This window comes from Muscardinus avellanarius (genome assembly GCF_963383645.1).
Source record: "Muscardinus avellanarius genome assembly, chromosome: 13".
Classification (NCBI taxonomy): Eukaryota; Metazoa; Chordata; class Mammalia; order Rodentia; family Gliridae; genus Muscardinus; species Muscardinus avellanarius.
The window spans coordinates 4,835,495-4,854,311 of NC_137799.1; the positions used below are offsets into that span (position 1 = coordinate 4,835,495).

At 44.9% G+C, this 18,817-nt stretch overlaps 1 protein-coding gene across 1 annotated transcript in view; it reads left to right on the forward strand.

Annotated features, from left to right (window-relative positions):
* SETX (senataxin) overlaps positions 1–18,817 on the forward strand; it is a gene marked incomplete at both ends in the record, with an annotated part of 83,398 nt that overhangs the window by 62,458 nt on the left and 2,123 nt on the right. Inside the window, 7 exon segments of the mRNA XM_080708865.1 lie at positions 1,175–1,282; positions 5,418–5,605; positions 7,346–7,438; positions 9,163–9,327; positions 10,831–10,929; positions 13,154–13,241; positions 16,994–17,731. Of these exon segments, the coding sequence (XP_080564991.1) occupies positions 1,175–1,282; positions 5,418–5,605; positions 7,346–7,438; positions 9,163–9,327; positions 10,831–10,929; positions 13,154–13,241; positions 16,994–17,731 (1,479 nt within the window).

Sequence of the window (18,817 nt, forward strand, 5' to 3'; positions counted from 1 at the left end):
AAGTTGCAGAGGGCCTCACTAAGTAGCTGAGGCTGGCCATGAACCTGTGATCCTCCTGTCTCAGCCTTCCGGGTAGTAGGATTACAAGTGTGCGCCACTACACTCGGCTGTATGTATTCTTTTATGTTAAAATACGTTGCTAATGGTCTACCATAATTACAATTGCTTTTTCAGTATTGGAATTACAGTGTTAAGAAAGCTTGACTATTTCCAACAAAATTTCTGCTGAGTGACTTTTTAGCTTCTACTTAAAATACCTCTTGTTGCACGCTTGTCATCCCCGCGCTCGGGAGGCGGAGGCAGGAGGAGCGCACAGGTTCGAAGCCAGCCTCAGCTACTTAGTGAGGCTCTCAGCAACTTAGAGAGACCCTGTTTCCAAATAAAATAGAAAATAGGTCTGGGAGTATAGCCTGGAGGTAGAAAGCCCCTGGGTTCCACCCCCAGTACCACAAAAAAATAAAATAAACCTGCGCTATTCCTGTGTCAGCCTCCCAAGTACTAGGGAATTCCAGGCGTGCACCACTATGCCTGGCTTTTTGTTAGCCTTTGAATTCCTCATATGACCTATGTGTATTTGCCTATATCTTTTAAATAGATTATTTAAAATTACTTGTAATTTTGCAGAGCCTTTGGCCGCAGCCTTTCCTGCTGACATTCTATTTTTCTAGTCTACATTCACTGAGCATACATTTATTGGGCACCTGCTCTGCAAGAATGCACAGTCAGAAGACAAAAAGAAATGAAGCATTAGAAATAAATAAAAGAAGTATTCACCAGAATGAAAGAATAGAACGAGGAAGAAAGATTGGGAGGAACACAAACCACACCTGGTACCTCTGCCTGTAGAGAACAAGCTGCAAAGGAATGTTAGTGGAGAAAGGCTCTTCGGCCCGTGCCAGCAGGGGCGGAGCGCTCGCCCGCGCCGCGCTTCCGGCTTGCCAGCTGCTTCCCTACTGCTGGCGGCGCCGGGGCTGGCTGACTGCAGAAACTGTCGGACTTTCGTTTTAATTTTGCTTAAAGGGCTTATTTTCTAATGAAAAGAATCCTTATTACTGATACGTGGTATATAAGGAGAAATTTGATACTTTCTAAACGGGTACAACTTTAACAAAGTGGCGCGCTGTGTAAGCCGAATGTTAGTGACGACCGAGCCTCTTCTCTGCTCCCTACGCAGGCCGGGCAGTCCTGTGAGGTGGAGACGCTCACGCCGCTCATTCACCGCTGTAACAAGCTCGTCCTGGTGGGCGACCCCAAGCAGCTGCCTCCCACGGTCATTTCCATGGTGCGTTCTTCACTTGAGGTTTGAAGGAGCTTCCTTGTGTTTTCAGAGGACAGTTCTTTTTTATATGATTTTATTTGGAGGGAAACGTAGTAGGGAATAACAGGAAAGAGAGGAGGCACTAGTTGAGTCTTTGTTGTTGTTGTTGTTGTTGTTGTTTGTTTTGGGTATTAGAGATTGAACCTACCCCACCCCCACCCCTTTTATTTGCAATAGCATCTCACTGAGTTGCTGAGGGTGTCGCTAAGTTGCTGAGGCTGGCCTCAAACCTGTGATCCTCCTGTTTCAGCCTCTCCTAAGTACCGGAATTACAGGTATGTGCCACCACACCTGGCTCTGCTTGAACCATGTGTGTGTAACTGTATGTGTATGTTTTACTGGGGATTGAACTCACAGGTGGTCTGTCTACAAACTATACCCCAGGTCCCTTGTCTGTGGTGTGTGTGGTTGGGGGGAGGAGGCTAGGGATTGAACCGAAGGGTTCGATCTGCTTTACCTCTATGTTACATCTTCAGACCCATTTTATTTTTTTAATAGGGTCTCACTATTTCTGAGAGTCTCTACTCTTGGCTGAGGCTGTCCTTGAACCTGTGATCCTCCTGTCCCAGCCTCCCAAGTACTAGATTACAGGCGTGTGCCACCACGCCTGCCTCTGTTGGAATCTTAATAAGTAAAAACCTTTGCAAACACTTCCTTGTTTATGGATAGGTGTATATGTATGTGGCAGGAGCAGTATAAACACTAGAGACTGGAAGCCTAATATTCTATATATGCCAGGCTTTCCCTGTGGGAAAGGCCATGTGCAGATATTTCAAGAGCTTTATCTGATTTCTTTTAGTAACACAGACACCAGAACATATCAGGGAAAAAAATCCCCACCTCCTGATATATATTTAAGTTGCACAAATTTGAGAAAAACATTATAAAGAGAGATTATTTTGGAGTAAATAGCCAATTTTGGAATTCCTTCTTCTATAGTACAAGAAAACGTGCCCCTCATATCATTTGAAAGCGAAGGTGACAGGAAAAGAAAAGGAATTAATTGTGAACTCAGCCTGTGGGAGGGTAAGCACCTAGAGTATAGTCTAGTCTTTTTCTTTCCTCCCTCCCTCCTTCCTTCCCTCCCTCCCTCCTTCCCTCCCTCCCGCCCTCCCTCCGTCCCATTCTTCCTTTGCTGGGGATGGAACTCAGCCTTGCAGTGCCAGGCAAGTGCTCCAGCACTGAGCTACACCCCCAGCATTCCCCCTTTATCCCCTCTTACTAAACCTGTCTCCTAGAAACGCACATCAGGATCCAGGAGATGGTTGGGGTTAATCTGAATAGGCCTAGACCGCGGTTTTGAAAATTAATAAAATTTATGGTTTTTACTGACATGTAATTTATACAAATGTACTGACATAAACCCAGAGAACAGATTGTTTTTAGAGCATTTCTGTTCAAGTATGGAATGCACATATGTGTTTTATTTCAGAATTACTCAGAATGATAGTGCATTCTTGTGTGTGACATCTGAGCATAGGTGCATGGCTACGCTAGGGTGGAGCCCAGAACTGCTGTGGGTCCTTGTTCATGGAGAGGATGGCTGCTGCAGTTCTTTAAACAGTGTGATATTTAGCCGGGCGTGGTGGCGCACGCTTGTAATCCCAGCATTCGGGAGGCTGAGACCGGAGGATCACGGTTTGCGGACAGCCTCAGCTATGTAGTGAGGCTCTGCAACTCAGTGAGACTCAGTTTCAAAATAAAGAATAAAAAATAGGGCAGGGGGTGTAGCTCGGAGGTCGAATGCCCCTGGGTTCCATCCCCAGACCCGCAAAAAAAAAAAAAAAAAAAAAAAACCCAAACTTTGATATTTCAAAAAGTTACTCAGTCCACTGCTAGAAGGGCTTCACTGTGTAGTGAAAAGGAATTTTTCAGTAGACTTGCACTTTGTTGTTTACTCTGATGCTTGATTAAAAAACAACAAAAATGAGCCGGCCTGGTGATACACACTGTAATCCCAGTGTCTGGGAGGTTGACACAGCATGGTCACAGTTGGAGGCCAGTGCGAGGTAACTTAGTAAGACTTTGTTTCAAAATAAAGATAAGAAGCCAGGGGTGGTGGCTCACGCTTGTAATCCCTGCCCTTGGGAGGCTGAGACAGGAGGATCGCACAGGTTTGAAGCCAGCCTCAGCTACTTAGGCTCTCAGCAATTTAGTGAGACCCTGTTTCCAAATAAAATATAAAATAGGTCTGGGAGTATAGCCTGGAGGTAGAAAGCCTCTGGGTTCCACCTCCAGTACCACCAAAAAGAAAAAACAAAATAAAGATATGAAAGGACTGGGGTATAGCTCAGAGATAAAATGCCCCTGTGTCTCTAGTATCACAACAAACAAATTAAGTAGAAATGACAAAAATTTATTCATTATAGTATTGTACAAATAAAAGACTTACTAAGGAAAATTTAAAAATAGTTTATTTTCTCAACATGGCCTTTTAGCCACCTAATTTACTGTAAACAGTTTAGTGTTTGAACAGATTTTGCTGGGTAGTTTGTGGGTCCTTCGCTCATTTTTGTTATATATCGATTAAGTGGCAGCGTATTAAGATAGTGAAGAGTACAGGACCCATTCCCTCACGGAGCTGCTGGTGTAGATGACAGGCAGCAAGTAAGTTGCTACATAGGGCACACTGGGTTAGAAGGTTTGTGTGTGTGCACATGTTTATATGTAGAGTTTGGGGCTTTTAAAGGCTGTGCAATCATTTTGTGAGGGTTTTTTTCAGCCAGTAAATAGATCAGGGACCACCCCTTCATGTCAGAATATATAAACTCACGTCATTTTGTAGAATGGGTCAGTTTTTTTCTGGAAGCAGATGAGTGTGTGTGTGTGTGTGTGTCTGTGTGTCTGTGTGTGTGTCTGTGTGTGTGTCTGTGTGTTTTACTAGGGATTGAACCCAGGGGCATTCTACCTCCAAAATACACATACCCTAGCACAGTTTTAAATTTTTTTATTTGGAAACAAGGCCTTGCTAGGTTGCTGAGAGTTTCACTAAATTGCTAGGCTGGCTTTAACCTGTGAGCCTCATGTCTCAGCCTCCCAAGTACTGGGATTACAGGTGTAATGTTTTCCACTCTCATAGTGTGTGAAACAGGCTTATTAAAACTTTGCATTTACATCTTCAAGGTCAGTGTCTTTAGCCTTACCGTGAAGATTCTATCACCTCTTGTGGTTTTCAGAACACATTTTAACCTCTAGGTTGAAATATAATACTTTTTGAATCTTTGTGTGGCTGTTGACATTGAAAACAGTGTATCTCAAGGCATAACTGTGATAACATGAAGGCAGTTCTTTTCATTTGTAATATAGGTCATTTTCACATTACAGGTATATAACCTATTATTTGATATGTGAAATCAATTTAATAAATTTATAATCTGGCCTCCTGCACTAGAGTATAAATTGTGTGAGACCTGACCTTACCTTGGCAGTCACAGTATTCCATATGGTAAATGCTTAGTACATTCTAGATGAGCGGAGTAAGATATTGGTGATCAAAAAGCTTGTTTACAATGGTACTCGATATTTCTACTTGTGAGGACGTACCCCAGAAGTAATTGTTAAAATCATGTTAAATCTCTTTATTTCCTTCGTTATTTATTCTTTTAGGTGGCCTGTGTTAACATCCATGTAGCATTGGTCGTGCTTATTCACAAGATCACATCTCGTTCATAAACAGTATGTGGGTATTCTGAATAAAGAGAAAATACCTCAACCTATATTCAAGACTTTTTTAGTTTTTATTTTCTTGGTACTAGGAATTTAACCCACGGGTATTGTGTCTCTGAGTTATATCATTCTCCCTACTTTATTTTTAATTTGAAACAGGGTCTTGCTAAGTTGCTGAGGGCAACCCTATGTTGCTAAGGCTGGCCTCAAACAGTGATTCTCCTGTCTCAGCCACCCAAGTACAGGGATTACAAATGTATGCCACTGTGCTTGGTTTATTTAAGACTTTTTGAAGATCAGGGTCAGAAACATCTCCTTTCTCTTAACTCTGTGATTGTTGTTAATTTTCTGCTACCTAAACCTTGCCATGCTTACGAGTGTGGGACAACTATGAACAAATTCTTGGAAATGATTTCTTTGCTTCCCCTCTCAGAAAGCGCAGGACTATGGCTACGACCAGTCAATGATGGCTCGCTTCTACAAACTCCTGGAAGAGAATGTGGAGCAGAACATGATTGGCAGACTGCCGATCTTACAGCTCACTATTCAGTACAGGATGCACCCAGACATATGTCTCTTCCCTTCTAATTATGTTTATAACAAAAGCTTGAAAACAAATAGGTAGGTTTTCCTCATTGCTTGTGAAAGGTATTTTATCTGTAGGTTTAGCCATTTAACTGTGGTCTTAAGTCTCATCGTAAAAAGCATAAATTATGTTTTAATATTTTCTCTAATTATAAGTGCAATCAGGTTGATGAAGTCAAATGCAGATTCAAAAAAGGTGGAGGGAAGCCGGGCATGGTGGCACACACTTGTAATCCCAGCATTCAGGAGGCTGAGACTGGAGGATCACAGTTCATGGACAACCTCAGCTACTTAGTGAGGCCCTCCTCAATTTAGTGAGACCATGTCTCAAAATAAAGAAAAAATAGGGCAGGGGGTGTAGTTCAGAAGTCAAATGCCCCTTGGGTTCCATAAAGGAGGGAAAGCTGGGTTTTGGTGGCACACCCTTGTAATCTTTGTACTTGGGAGACTGAGACAGGAGGATCACAGGTTCGGGGACAGCCTCAGCAAGTAGTGAGACTCAGCAACTTAGCAAGACCCTGTTTGGAAATAAAAATAAAGCTGGACATGATGGCGCTTGCTTTTGTAATCCCATCATTTGAGAGGCTGAGATGGGAGAATAGTGGTTCGCAGACAGCCTCAGCTACTTAGGCCCTTTGCAACTCAGACCCTGTTTCAAAATAAAGAATAAAAAATAGGGCTGGAGTTGTAGCTCAGGTAGAATGCCCCTGGGTTCCATCCACAGTACCATCATCATCATAAAAATAGGGGGTGTAGCCCAGAGATAGAATGCCCTTGAGTCCAGTCCTTGGTACCACAACAAGAGGGGGGAAATGTCGCCCATGTTTACTTATGCTACCAGAAACAATCAGCGGAGGCATTTTAGAGTCTCTGTTTCCAGTCTTGTGATGGTGGTGCTTTTCGGGGGGTACTAGGGATGGAACTTGGGGGCATTGGAGCATGCTACCTCTGAGCTATGCCTCCAGCCCTAGTTTTTTTTCTTTATTTTGAAACAAGATTTCACTGAGTTGCTAAGGGCCTCACTAAGTAGTAGCTGAGGCTGTCCTTGAAGGAGATCCTACTGTCTCAGCCTCCTTTACAGGTGTGCACCACCACACCTGGCTACGGTGGTGGGGTTCTTGATGCTAGTAATTGAGCTGAGGGCCTTGGCCAGGCTACATATGCACTCTGCCACTGAGCCACACCTCCAGCCTGCTAGTTCTTTTATGAGTATCTTTTACGTTTGTTTTAAAATTGGGGGAGGGATCTAACCATACTCTGCATAGTATTCTTTTTTGTTTTGTTTTGTTTTTGTTTTTGTTTTTAGCAGTACTGGGGATAGAACCCAGGGGCATTCTACCTCTGAGCTACATCCCTACTCCTATTTTTTATTTTTTATTTTGGAACAAGTTCTCACTAAATTGCAGAGGGCCTTACTAAGTATCTGAGGCTGCCTGTGAACCTGTGATCCTCCTGTCTCAGCCTCCCAAGTACTGGGATTACAAGCGTGCACCACCATGACTGGCTTCTACGTAGTATTGTATGGCTTGCTTTTTTCCCACTTACCCTATTATAAGTAACCTTTTAATCATAATGATTATATATTTTAATTACATAAATCACTTTCCCTAACACTAGAATAAAAGTGAAATTTGTTTGGGACCTTGACTGGTACACATTTATATAAGAAGGCCCTTCTCATCCCATTACTTTCCTTGATGCTCCCCCACCCAGAAAAAAAGTTGTAATAATAAAATACATACTTGTAACATCTGGATGTTGATTTCTTTTTTACAGACAGACTGAAACCTATCGATGTTCATCAGACTGGCCATTTCAGCCTTACCTTGTGTTTGATGTTGGAGATGGTTCAGAACGACGGGATAATGAGTATGTTCTTTTCTTTCTTTCTTCCCTAGTGATGGTCTCAGAATGCTTACATTATTTTTGTTTAACACTATATTCAAAACATTTCCTATATGCATCTCTCTGCCTAGTGCCAGGGCACATTGTTACTACCCATGTTGACAGCTTGTCATTTGCTCTACGTATCTGGGTAATCATGGGGAAATCACGGCAATGAGTGAAACAGACATGGCTCTGGTGCGTGATTGTGTGGCCTAGCAGGGAGACAGACACTACTAGGTAATCACCTAGGGCCAAGGTAAGTGCAGTCAAGGGTAGGTATAGGTGTAGTTGAAGGTATTAATGGGAATAAGGAAGTAGAAACACAAATCAGGGAATGTTTTGAAGACTTGGGATTATGAAACTGAGCCTGTTCAGGCTGTCTATAAATGGCAGCCGAAAAGATGTGATCTTTCCAGGTAGCAGAGAAGCCAGGGATTTGGGGGAGAGAATAGAGGAATGATAGTCTGGAGGCAGTATTTGTTGGTATAGGTACAAACGCAACATCTGCTTCCATATCAAAGAGGACTGCAGAGCAGGTGCTGTCCTCAGGTGAGGAACTAGGTGTTAAGGAAGACAGGGAAAAGGAGCTGGGCATGGTGGCACACACCTGTAATCCCAATAATTTGGAGGCTGAGATGGGAGGGTTGCAGTTTGGAGACCAGCCTCAGCAACTTAGCAAGACTCTTAGCCTAGTGAGACTCCGTCTCATAACAAAATATAAGAGCTGAAGAGTAGCTCAGTCGAAGAATACCCCTGGGTTTAATCCCCAGTATCACAACAAACAAAGAGGGGGAGGGGAGGGGAGACATTCACCTACAGAGAAAGAGCTGGCCATCAGATCGCAGCTCCAGAGGGCTTGTGGCATCAAGGGTTTTTGCAGGGCCTGCTGGAGTAGAGCAGGGGGTTGGGAGGTGAGACATGAGAGCATTTGAAAACAAAGTCAGGAGGGCTATCGACTAGAGGGGTTTAACCCAAGAAGCCACCAACGAAAATGAAGATTTCAGGGGAAGGAAGAGAGAGCCAGCTCACAGGGTTGTCTGTCTAGTGACTTTGGAGATGAGAAGAGTGGGTATTTGGGGGGGCTTTTACAGTCAGACAGACCAGAGTGGCCCCAGAAGTACTGGTGCAGGTAGAGCTTGTCCCTGGTTGTTGGTTCACCTCAGGTCTGGCTGGGCAGTGAAGGAAACGTGGTTTGGAGGGTGGAGCCGGAGCGCAGGAGGTGGCCGGTGAGAAGGATGGTGGGTGTGGGCGGAGACTGCCGCAGCCCCGTGTTCAATTCGCAGGCCACGTTGAAGGTGAAATCTGTGCTCTGTCCTGTGGTACGTGGCCAATGATAGGAAATTAAGGAAGGTAGTGTATCTTCTTTCTTGGTGTGTAGAAACAGATTCGTAATTCATGTTAACTTGATCTTATCTTCATTATTATAAATACTGTTGCTCTGTCCTTGTCTTAACAGATGAAGAGACAGGTGCCTGAGCTTCAGTCGCCTCCACACCTCTGCAGCCTCGTGCCTCACTGGCAGTCAGTTGTATTTACTCATGTGTGATACTAGTAGTCACTTTAGCTTCCTGTGTGAGTTATTGCAGGCTGAATAGAGATGAGGCCTGTCTGCCTGCCCTGTACTAATAGGGAAGCAACCAAGTGGAACTTGTTAGCAATTAGACTGCTGTTAATTTTGATGTATTTTCTTTTCCTATCTTATTTAGTTCATATGTAAATGTTCAAGAAATAAAATTGGTGATGGAAATCATTAAGATTATTAAAGACAAAAGAAGAGATGTCACTTTCCGAAACATTGGCATAATAACCCATTACAAGGCCCAGAAGATGATGATTCAGAAGGATTTGGACAAAGAGTTTGATAGAAAAGGGTGAGGTATTTTACGTGTGTTTTAGGCAGTGGTAGAGTGACACAGCACCAAGCAGACAGGGACACTGGCAAACAGTAGTGACCAGTGGAGGGTCAGTCCTGGATTACAAACAGGCGAATAAGGAGGCGACCACTCAAGGCTGTGGGAGGAGGGTTGCAAGTTCCAGCCAGACTGGGCAACTTGACAAGGCCTTGTGTCAAAATCAAAGGGGCGGAGAGTGTAGTTCAGTAATAGAGTGCTCACCTAGTGTAAGTGAGGCCTTAGGTTCCATGTCCCGTGCCCCCTTTACACACACACACGAACTTTCTAAGCGTAAGTGTAAATCTTTTGTGGCCTCAGATATGACACTCAAGGAAAAAGTAAGTAAATAGGACTTAGAGAAGAATTTTAAAAGTTTGTGTGTTCAAGGATACTGAGAGGATTGGGGTGTAGTTCAGTGGTATAGTGCTTTACTTAGCATACATGAGTCCCTGGGTTCCTATGCTCCTGCACACCACACACACACATACACCCCATAGCAAAACAACCCATAGAATGGGAGAAAATACTTGAAATCACAAATCTGGTAAGTTTCTTATATCTAGAAGATATAAAGAACTATTAAAACTCCATAATTTTAAGAATGATCAAATGATTTGAATATTTTTCAAAGGAAAGATAAACTAATGGCCAATAAGTACATGTAAAAATACTTGATATCATTTGCCGTTAGAGATATACAAATTAAAACTACAAGATAGCATTCCATGCCCATCAGGGTGGCTTTAATAATAAAACCGAGCACAGCGCCACACATGCCTGTCATCCCGGGACTTGGAAGCCAAGGTAAGGATAGCAGTTTCAAGGCTAGACTTGGCAAGTTAGCGAGACCCTGTTTCAAAATAAGAAAAAGGGCTGGGGTGTAGCTCAGAGGTATATGCCCCTGGGCTCATTCCCAGGCACCAAAAACATCAACAGGAAGGACCTGGAGGAATTGGAACCCTTTACAGGTTGCTGATGAGAGCACAAAGTAGCCAGTCACTAGGGAAAAGAGTAAGTGATTTCTCAGGTAGTTAAATGTGCTGCACTTCATTCTGTACAGGTAGAGAATTTTCACACCGAGACGTACACGTATATATTCATAGCGACCTGAGTTGTTGTAAGTCAAGCTGGGGTAACCCAAATATTTGCCAGTTGTGAATGGATAAGTAACGCTCTCTTCAATGAAATATTAGTCAGAAAAGGAATGAAATCTGCTGTATGCTGCAACACAGATGAACCTGCTGCGAGGCTAAGGGAAGGGAGTCCGTTAGAGAGCACTGTGTGTACAGAGTCCATTTGGATGGCGTTCTCAGTATAAGAAGAGCCGCGGAGGCCGGGAGTAGACTAGCGGCTGCCAGGCCATGGGCACAGTGGGATTGAGACACACTGCCAGCTGCCATGAAGAAAACTCTGTGATTACTGTGTACAGGTATTTAATAATTTTACTTTTTTCTGACAAACATGTTTCTCTTCTGTAAATAGACCAGCAGAAGTAGACACTGTGGATGCATTCCAGGGCCGGCAGAAGGACTGCGTCATTGTCACCTGTGTCAGAGCAAACGCCGTGCAAGGCTCCATTGGGTGAGCAGCTGCCATTTGTTGCTGGGCTTACACATTTTTGTGGTTGTCGATTGAACCTAGGGATGGTCTACCACTGAGCTACATCCCTTTATTGGGGATCAAACCCAGTTATTTGAACCTAGTTATTTTATTTCTGGGCTACGCTACCAGCGCGCGCGCGCGTGTGTGTGTGTGTGTGTGTGTGTGTGTGTGTGTGTGTAAGACAGGGAAGGAGGGAGAGAGGAGGAACAGGGTCTTGCTAAGTTGTAGAGAGTCTTGCTAATTGCTGCGGCTGGCCTCCAACCAGGGGTTCTCTGTCTTCGCCTCCCAAGTGCTGGGATGACAGACATAGGTCACCACACCAACTCTTTTTTGTATGTGTGATGCTCGGGGTTGAACTCATAGGCATTCTACTTCTAAGCTATACACCCAGCCCTATTTTTATTTATTTTTTATTTAGAAACAAGGTCTTACTCCTGTTTTTGAGCAGTAGATTGGTTTTGAACCTGAGATCTTCCTGTTTCAACCTCCCCAGGTACTAGCATTGCAGGCGTCCACCACCACGCATGACTCCATTTGGTTATTTGAGACCTTGTCTTAAATAACCAAATTGTTGAATTGCCCAGACCAGCCTCACAATTGCAGTCCTCCTTCCAGAGTAGTTGGGATTACAGACATGTCCCAGCATGCCTGGTTACTTATTTACTTGTTTATAATCTAGGATCAGATCCATCATTGGTCATTGTTAGAGAACACTATTTGCTTTATTAATTTTTTTTTACACAAACCCTTATGGTATCACAAAGGATTATTTTTTAAGTTATAAAATTGATTCACTGTTAGGTCCCTTTAGCTTGGCATCTTGTGTATTAAACCATTTCAAAGTGTGACTTTATTCTTACACTTAATAACAGTGAAATAAATAATGGGAAAGTGTATTTTGCAAGGGTATGTGAGTCTCACATTGTATGTGTTAGGAAGTGGTTCTGCCCTTCTCTGTTTTTCTGCATTTAGCATGTTAATCTTAATTACTGGCAGTTTATTTACCAGTAGATGTCCAGAACTCTATTGTCTCTTCAAGCTTGAGACACTTAATGTGATTATTTGTTCCTTCTCATGAGAAATAGGTGGGACTTGCTGGTTATAAATTTGTTTAATTATTCTAAAAGAAAATAGTAATTTGAAAATGATCTTCATCTCTCCCTGGGATGTATATCTAGAAGCTGGTTATCACGGATCATTTGTTCATTCTTTCTTGCAAGTTTAAAATTTCACCTGTAACTTATACCCATTCTATTTCTGATTTGTATATTTCTGCACTAGTTTCACAGTATTTCAGCAATCTAAAGAATAAGCCAAATGTAGTGGCACATGCCTGTAATCCCAGTACTTGGGAGGCCAACACAGGAGGATTGTAGGTTCGGTGACAGCCTCAGCAACATGGTGAGACTCCTGGCAATCTAGTGAGACCCTGTTTCAAAACAAAAAGCAAAAACGGTACTGGTACGGGTTCCATCTCTAATACCAAAAATAAAAAATTAATGACAACTAATATTTTAGGATAGTTTTAAGACCTAAAAGTCATTGTTGCCGGGTGTGGTGGTACACACCTATAATCCCACTACTTGGGAAACAGAAGAATCACAGGTTCAAGGCCAGCCTCAGCAATTTTGCAAGACCTTTCAGTAACCTAATGAGACCTTGTTTCAAAATAAAAAATAAAATAAGGAGCCAGGTGTGGCATCTTGCTTATAATTCCAATACTTGGGAGGCTAAGACAGGAGGCTCACATGTTCAAGGGTAGCCTCTCATCAACCCAGTGATGAACCAGTGAGGCCCTGTTTCAAAATAAAAATAAAGTAAGGCCGGGGGATGGAGCTTGGTGGTCAAACGCCCCTGGGTTCAATCTCCAGTTCCACAAAAATAAATAGGGCTTGGAGGTAGACTGTAGAATGCTTCTGGGTTCAACTTCCAGTACCACTCCCCTCAAAAAAAAGGTCATACTGTTAAATTTTCAAGAATTTCATTTAAGTCAAAATAGGATGTTGGCAGAGGCATCACTTTGAAGCAAGGCACCAAGAAAACCTTGATGGGAATCACCTGTGTGCCAGGTGACCTGACTGAGACAGAGCGTAAGCACTAGGACCACCAAGGAAGTAGCACCAGCAAAGATACTGCCGGTCTCATTTGAATCAAGATGTGAAGCCATGCGGTAGGAAGAAGTAACTGTCTTTGTATTGCTCAGGTTCTTGGCCAGTTTGCAGAGGTTGAACGTCACCATCACGCGAGCCAAGTACAGCCTCTTCATCCTTGGACATCTGAGGACCCTCATGGTAGGTACATTCTTGAGGCCACGGGGAGCTCAAGTGTTTGCAGTGAATTTTTTGTTTTTATCTTCCTTCAAAATGGAAATTATTTCCATCAAAATGGAAATAAAGGTTGTTTACTCAGGCAAATTTTTCTGGGGAGCTTTTGTGTGCATACTCATAAACCACTCACCCATTCCCAGCCCAAAGCACAAGTGTCTGCAGTAGGTTCTCAAGGTAACCTTTTAAAAAAATGAGGTACATCACAGGATCGTGGACATACAGAAGCTGTGCATGATATAAACGCTTATACTCCCGTGCTCCATCGGTCTCTGGCACTTGGTAAACACTACAGAAACACGGCTCTCCTGCCCTTTAACTCCTGGAGTCTGTGCAGGGTGTGCCCCGTCTGCTGTTCTGCAGCGCTGCCTGCCAGGGCAGGGGCTGCTCCTCGGGAAGGGACGCGCGGCAAGGAAGGCGCAGCGGCGCCTCGTCAGGGGCCGCGGGGCCTGCAGTCAGCAGTGGCGGTGCTCCATCCAGCGCATGCTGTGTTGCTTGCCCCTGGGAGTGATACTGGTGGTGGTGTTCTGTTCTAACAGCATCATTGGTCTCTGAGGAGAGGCGCCAGCTCCGTAGGTTTTGGTTAGTACCACCAGAGGGCATTCAGGCATACCTTCTGTCTCATTTAACTCTTCCCTGGCTAGGTCCTCTGGTCTCTTAAGTGATGTCTTTGTGTATCCCCTAAAAGAAGCTTTAAAAGCTATGTGCTCTTTATTTTTATGTTTCTGTTTTTAAGTTGGTATAAAAAAAACCCTCAAAATTTTTTTTCATACCAACATAGGGTTAAGTATTGCTAAAGATTTTGTGTCTAATATAAATGTTGATATTTCAAAATGAAGAAATGGTCTAGGGGTGTAGCTTAATGGTAGAGTACTTGCCTAGCATGTACGAAGCCCTAGGTTTGATCCCCAGTACTGTAAAATAAAGCATTGAAAAGGCGATTGCAAATCAGGTGCAAGAGTGCACACTTGTAATCCTAGCTACTTGGGGAGCTGAGGCAAGAGGATCCTAAGTTTAAGGCTAGGCCACTTAGACTCTCAAAATAAAAAGTAAAAAGGGCTTGGGGGTGCCAGGTGTGGTGGCGCACGCTTGTAATCCCCGCGCTTGGGAGGCTGAGACAGGATCACGCAGGTTCGAAGCCAGCCTTAGGTGACTTAAGGGACCCTGTTTCCAAATAAAATATAAAATAGGTCTGAGAGTGTAGCCTGGAGGTAGAAGGCCCCTGGGTTCTATCCCCAATACCACCAAAAAAGGTGGGGGTTGGGGGTGTAGCTCAGTGGTACAATGTTCCTGGGTTCAGTCTCTAGTAAAGAAAAAAAAAAAAAGAAGCAAGTCCTTGGGAAGCCCGGGGTCGTACTTCCATGAACTTGCCGGGCACTGCTGTTTTCAGAGCATGTCCTCGCTCTAGGAAGGCAGCATTGCATAGAGAGGCGGACTGGAAGAGGAGCCCCGCCGTGTGCGGGAGCCCTGCAAGCACGTTCCATCCCTACACCACAGTGGAGGAGACACTGCAGTGCAGACGCCAAGCTGTCGTCTGGGCTTTCCAATACGATTTTTTGTTCTTGGGCTCTCCCTTCTCACCTGCCCCCCACTTTTTATTTTAATTCTCTAACTCACTTTTCCTCATGAGAAGCCCAGATTACTGGCCGCCTTCTGAAAACTCTTCTTGTGATCTTAGGATTGGATTAAATGTCACATTTTGGTATAATAGCCTTAGCAAAAATAGCAAAGCTGTCTGCTTCTCATGTGTTTCAGCCACAGGCTAAGAATCTAGAGGTCTCTGAGTGAGGAAGAGAGGTGAACACAAAGCCTGGTACTGCCCCCTCGCCTGCTGGCGACACGTGGCCTGCTCCAGCTCACGCTTCACTCCCACAACTTCCTTTAAACCCAACAAATCCTGTGGACTCGGCATTGGAGCTGTAGTTCGTCAGGCCCAAGAAGCCATTAATCGCGACATGCCACACTTCTAAGACATGACATAGCTTTTTACTTGCACTTAGAATTTTTATTTATGTATTTATTTATTTATTTGATGGTACTGGGGATGGAACCCAGGGGCCTTCTACCTCTGGGCTACACTCCCAGACCTATTTTATATTTTATTTGGAAATGGGGTCTCTTAAGCCAGTCTCATCTGGCTTCAAACCTGCGTGATCCTCCTTTCTCAGCCTCCCAAACGCGGGGATTACAAGCGTGCACCACCACGCCCGGCTCCTGCCCTATTTTTTATTCTTTATTTTGAAGCAGTGTCTCACTGAGTTGCAGAGGCCCTCACTAAGTAGCTGAGGCTGTCCACAAACTGTGACCCTCCGGTCTCAGCCTCCCGAATGCTGGGATTACAAGCGTATTTTATGACTTCAGTTTTCATCGTATCACTCTTGCATGCATGAAAGCTAATGTAGAAATAAAATGAATATGTTAAGATAACTCCTACAGGTGTTTGACCGAGGAATCTAGCACTAGTCACTTCCTGGTTCCCGGTCACCAGCACCTTCCATAGCCTCGCAGGTCGGCAGGTCGGCGCTCCAGTTTTCTCCAAACAAGATGGGGTGATGCCTTTGGAATACTGCCGCAGTGGAGTAAGACGTATTAGACCTTCAGGAAGCCAGTGAAGCTACAGGCCTCTTTCTGGAGCAGTCACACGCATGCCAAAGTTTGCTTCCTTAAGACACTCGGCCTCCTTGCCGGCGTGGCGGGCACGCTTGTAATCCCAGCATTCGGGAGGCTGAGACCGGATGATCGCGGTTCACGGACAGCCTCAGCTACTCAGTGAGGCCCTCCGCAACTCAGTGAGACCCGGTTTCAAAATAAAGAATAAAAAATAGGACAGGTGGTGTAGCTTGGAGGTCAAATGCCTCTGGGTTCCATGCCCAGACCCGCCAAAAAGAAAAAAACACTACGCCTCTTGTGCAGTGGTGGGAGTGTGTGTCCGCTGTGCAGTTCAGACAGGGCTGGGCAGCTGAGTAGCTGAGTTTGTGTGTGGGCAGATGGGTACTCGAACCGAGGCGTCCCACCTTTGAGCTGCACTCCCAGCCCTGCTTTATTTTATTTTGAAACAAGATCTCACTAGGATGATGAGAGTCTCGCTGCTTTCTAAGGCTGTCCTCGAGTCCTCTTTTCCCGGCCTCACAAGTACTAGGATTAAGGTGTTCATCACCCTGTCCCGCTGCAGCTGAAGTTTTAGTGTTATTTAATTTTAATTAATGGAAATTAAATAGCTACATGTGAATCTCATAGCCAGCACAGATCTGTGGTGTGAGCAGCAGCAATGAGAAGAGTTGACATTCTTCCTAGTAGGCTGACCAGTGCTGGGCTTTCTTTGTTTGTTTTGTTTTGTTTTGTTGTGGTACTGGGGTTCCTTGAAAACCCTTCTACCTCCGGGCTATACTCCAGACCTATTTTTTTAAATATACTTTTCTAATTTGGGAACAGGGTCTCTTAAGCCAGCGCGGCTGGCTTTGAACCTGCACGATCCTCCTGTCTCTGCCTCCCAAGCGCGGGGATGACAAGCGTGCGCCCCACGCCTGGCCCAGGAGAGCCAGGCAGCCCTGGTTTTGAGTGACTTGGTTTTAGCCTCTGTAATTGCATTTTCCTCTCAAGTCTTGTCTGAAGAGTAATGTTCGTGTTTCTTGTTCAGTAACGAGAACTGCAACACACACTCCCCGAGTCTCACAGTATTCCTTTGGGGTGTAATTGTTTCTCCTTCTCTTTGTGTCAAGGAAAACGAGCACTGGAATAACCTGATTCAGGACGCTCAGAAGCGTGGCGCCATCATCAGGACCTGCGACAAAAACTACCGACACGATGCAGCCAAGATTCTGAAGCTCAAGCCCATTCTCCAGAGAAGCCTGACCCACCCCCCCACCATCGCCCCAGAGGCGGCCCGGCCCCAAGGCGGCTTGCCCAGCAGCAAGCTGGACAGCGGATTTGCCACGACATCTTTTGCCTCCTCTCTCTACCAAACACCCTCTGACTGCACTGAAGCTAGTGTCACTGGAACCTCAAAAGACCCTGAAAGGCCTTCCCTTCAGGACCGACTTCGGGACCCTCGGCTCCTCAGGAGGTTGGGCACTGATGTCATGGGACAGTTCCTAAGAGAGCTACGGCCCTCCAGCCCCCAGAATCCAGGAGCCACACCTCCCTGTGGAGAGCCAGGCGTCCCTGTGACTTCCCAGGATCTGGGCAGTATTGTGCCTCTGTCCGCCGCTAACATATCTCCTCTGAGCAACCACAAACCTCTCCCGCAGGCTGAGCCTCCAGCTGCTGACACAGACGCATCTTCAAATCAAAGAAAAGGTGACCCTGAAGGGGGGTCCAGGCACCGCAGAGAGACCAGGGCTCTCAGCGAAGGGGAACAGGAGGGCTACGGCGCTGCCAGCCATCCTACAAAGCGGAACTCTGACTGGGACAGGAGGAGCCTGGAGAAAGAAGACAGCAGTTCCAAGAAGAGGCGGCTTGTATAGTACAGCCAAGCTGCTAGGCTGTCAGCCACAGCATGTTAGAGACCAAGAGGACCAGCCAGTAGGGTGGTCCAGATATGATGATGGTTTCCTTAAGAGTTTGTGTGCTGCTGGAAAACATGGACTATGTACATTCTAACACCTGAGCCTTTTGGTCATCTTCAGTTTTGTCGTTGCAAAAGCTCTGAGGACATCTGAGTATCTGTAATAGTGTCCTTGAAGTCAGAGATTCAAAGTGTTGGTCTCTTGTTCCTCTATAGAAAAGGTGGTCAGACTCAAGTGAACGTTGTAAAAGTTGAATGTATATTTGTATAGCAAATAACAAAATCCTTTTAAAATTTAATCTAGCAGACCACTTTTTCTTTCCCCTGCTTAAAATGTTAATCATTTTTCAACAGAACAAACTTTATATTCAAAAGCAAAGATGAGAGGAAGGCAGGTCCTTTCAACCATTGCCATGGCAAGGCATGGATGTTCTTTACAGCTGAAGGGATCTGGAAGAAATGGAGCTGGCGGTAGTGGGTCAGGTGTCACTGGCTCCACCTAAACCAGCTGGAGTTTGCTGGGGCCCTTTGGGAAGTGCGCTTGTGTCGGGTAAAGTTCTGCCCATGTGGTTCGATGCATTTTTAAATGAGACACCTTGGCACAGTATATTAAATACCTGATAACTTTATTTACCTATTTTAGTATGCACATAGTTCTCTAGCTAAAATTCTTACTGTCCTTGAGCTGGACGAATGATTCTTGAGCTCTCATTCAAATGGCCCAGCAGCATATGGTGAGCCTAGTGTAACTGGTGAGTCGTTGATGTGGTTACTGAATTGGAGATTAGTGCTGGGTCGGCTCTAGAGGAAACTCCTCAGGTGGCTGCTTCGTGTTTTCAGGTTGCCCGGAGGACTGCACTTCCCAAGAGTCACCAGGCAGCTTGGGAACCGCTGGGACAGGCCGGAGGAGAGCGTTTCTGGCCAAGGCAAGAAAGAAACACTCCTTTAAAAGCAGCTTAGTGATAAGAGTTTAGAAGCGGGAAGAGAGCCAACAGATTGTCTGTGGCCTCAGGAACCATCTAGCAGGGCCGCGCGGGGA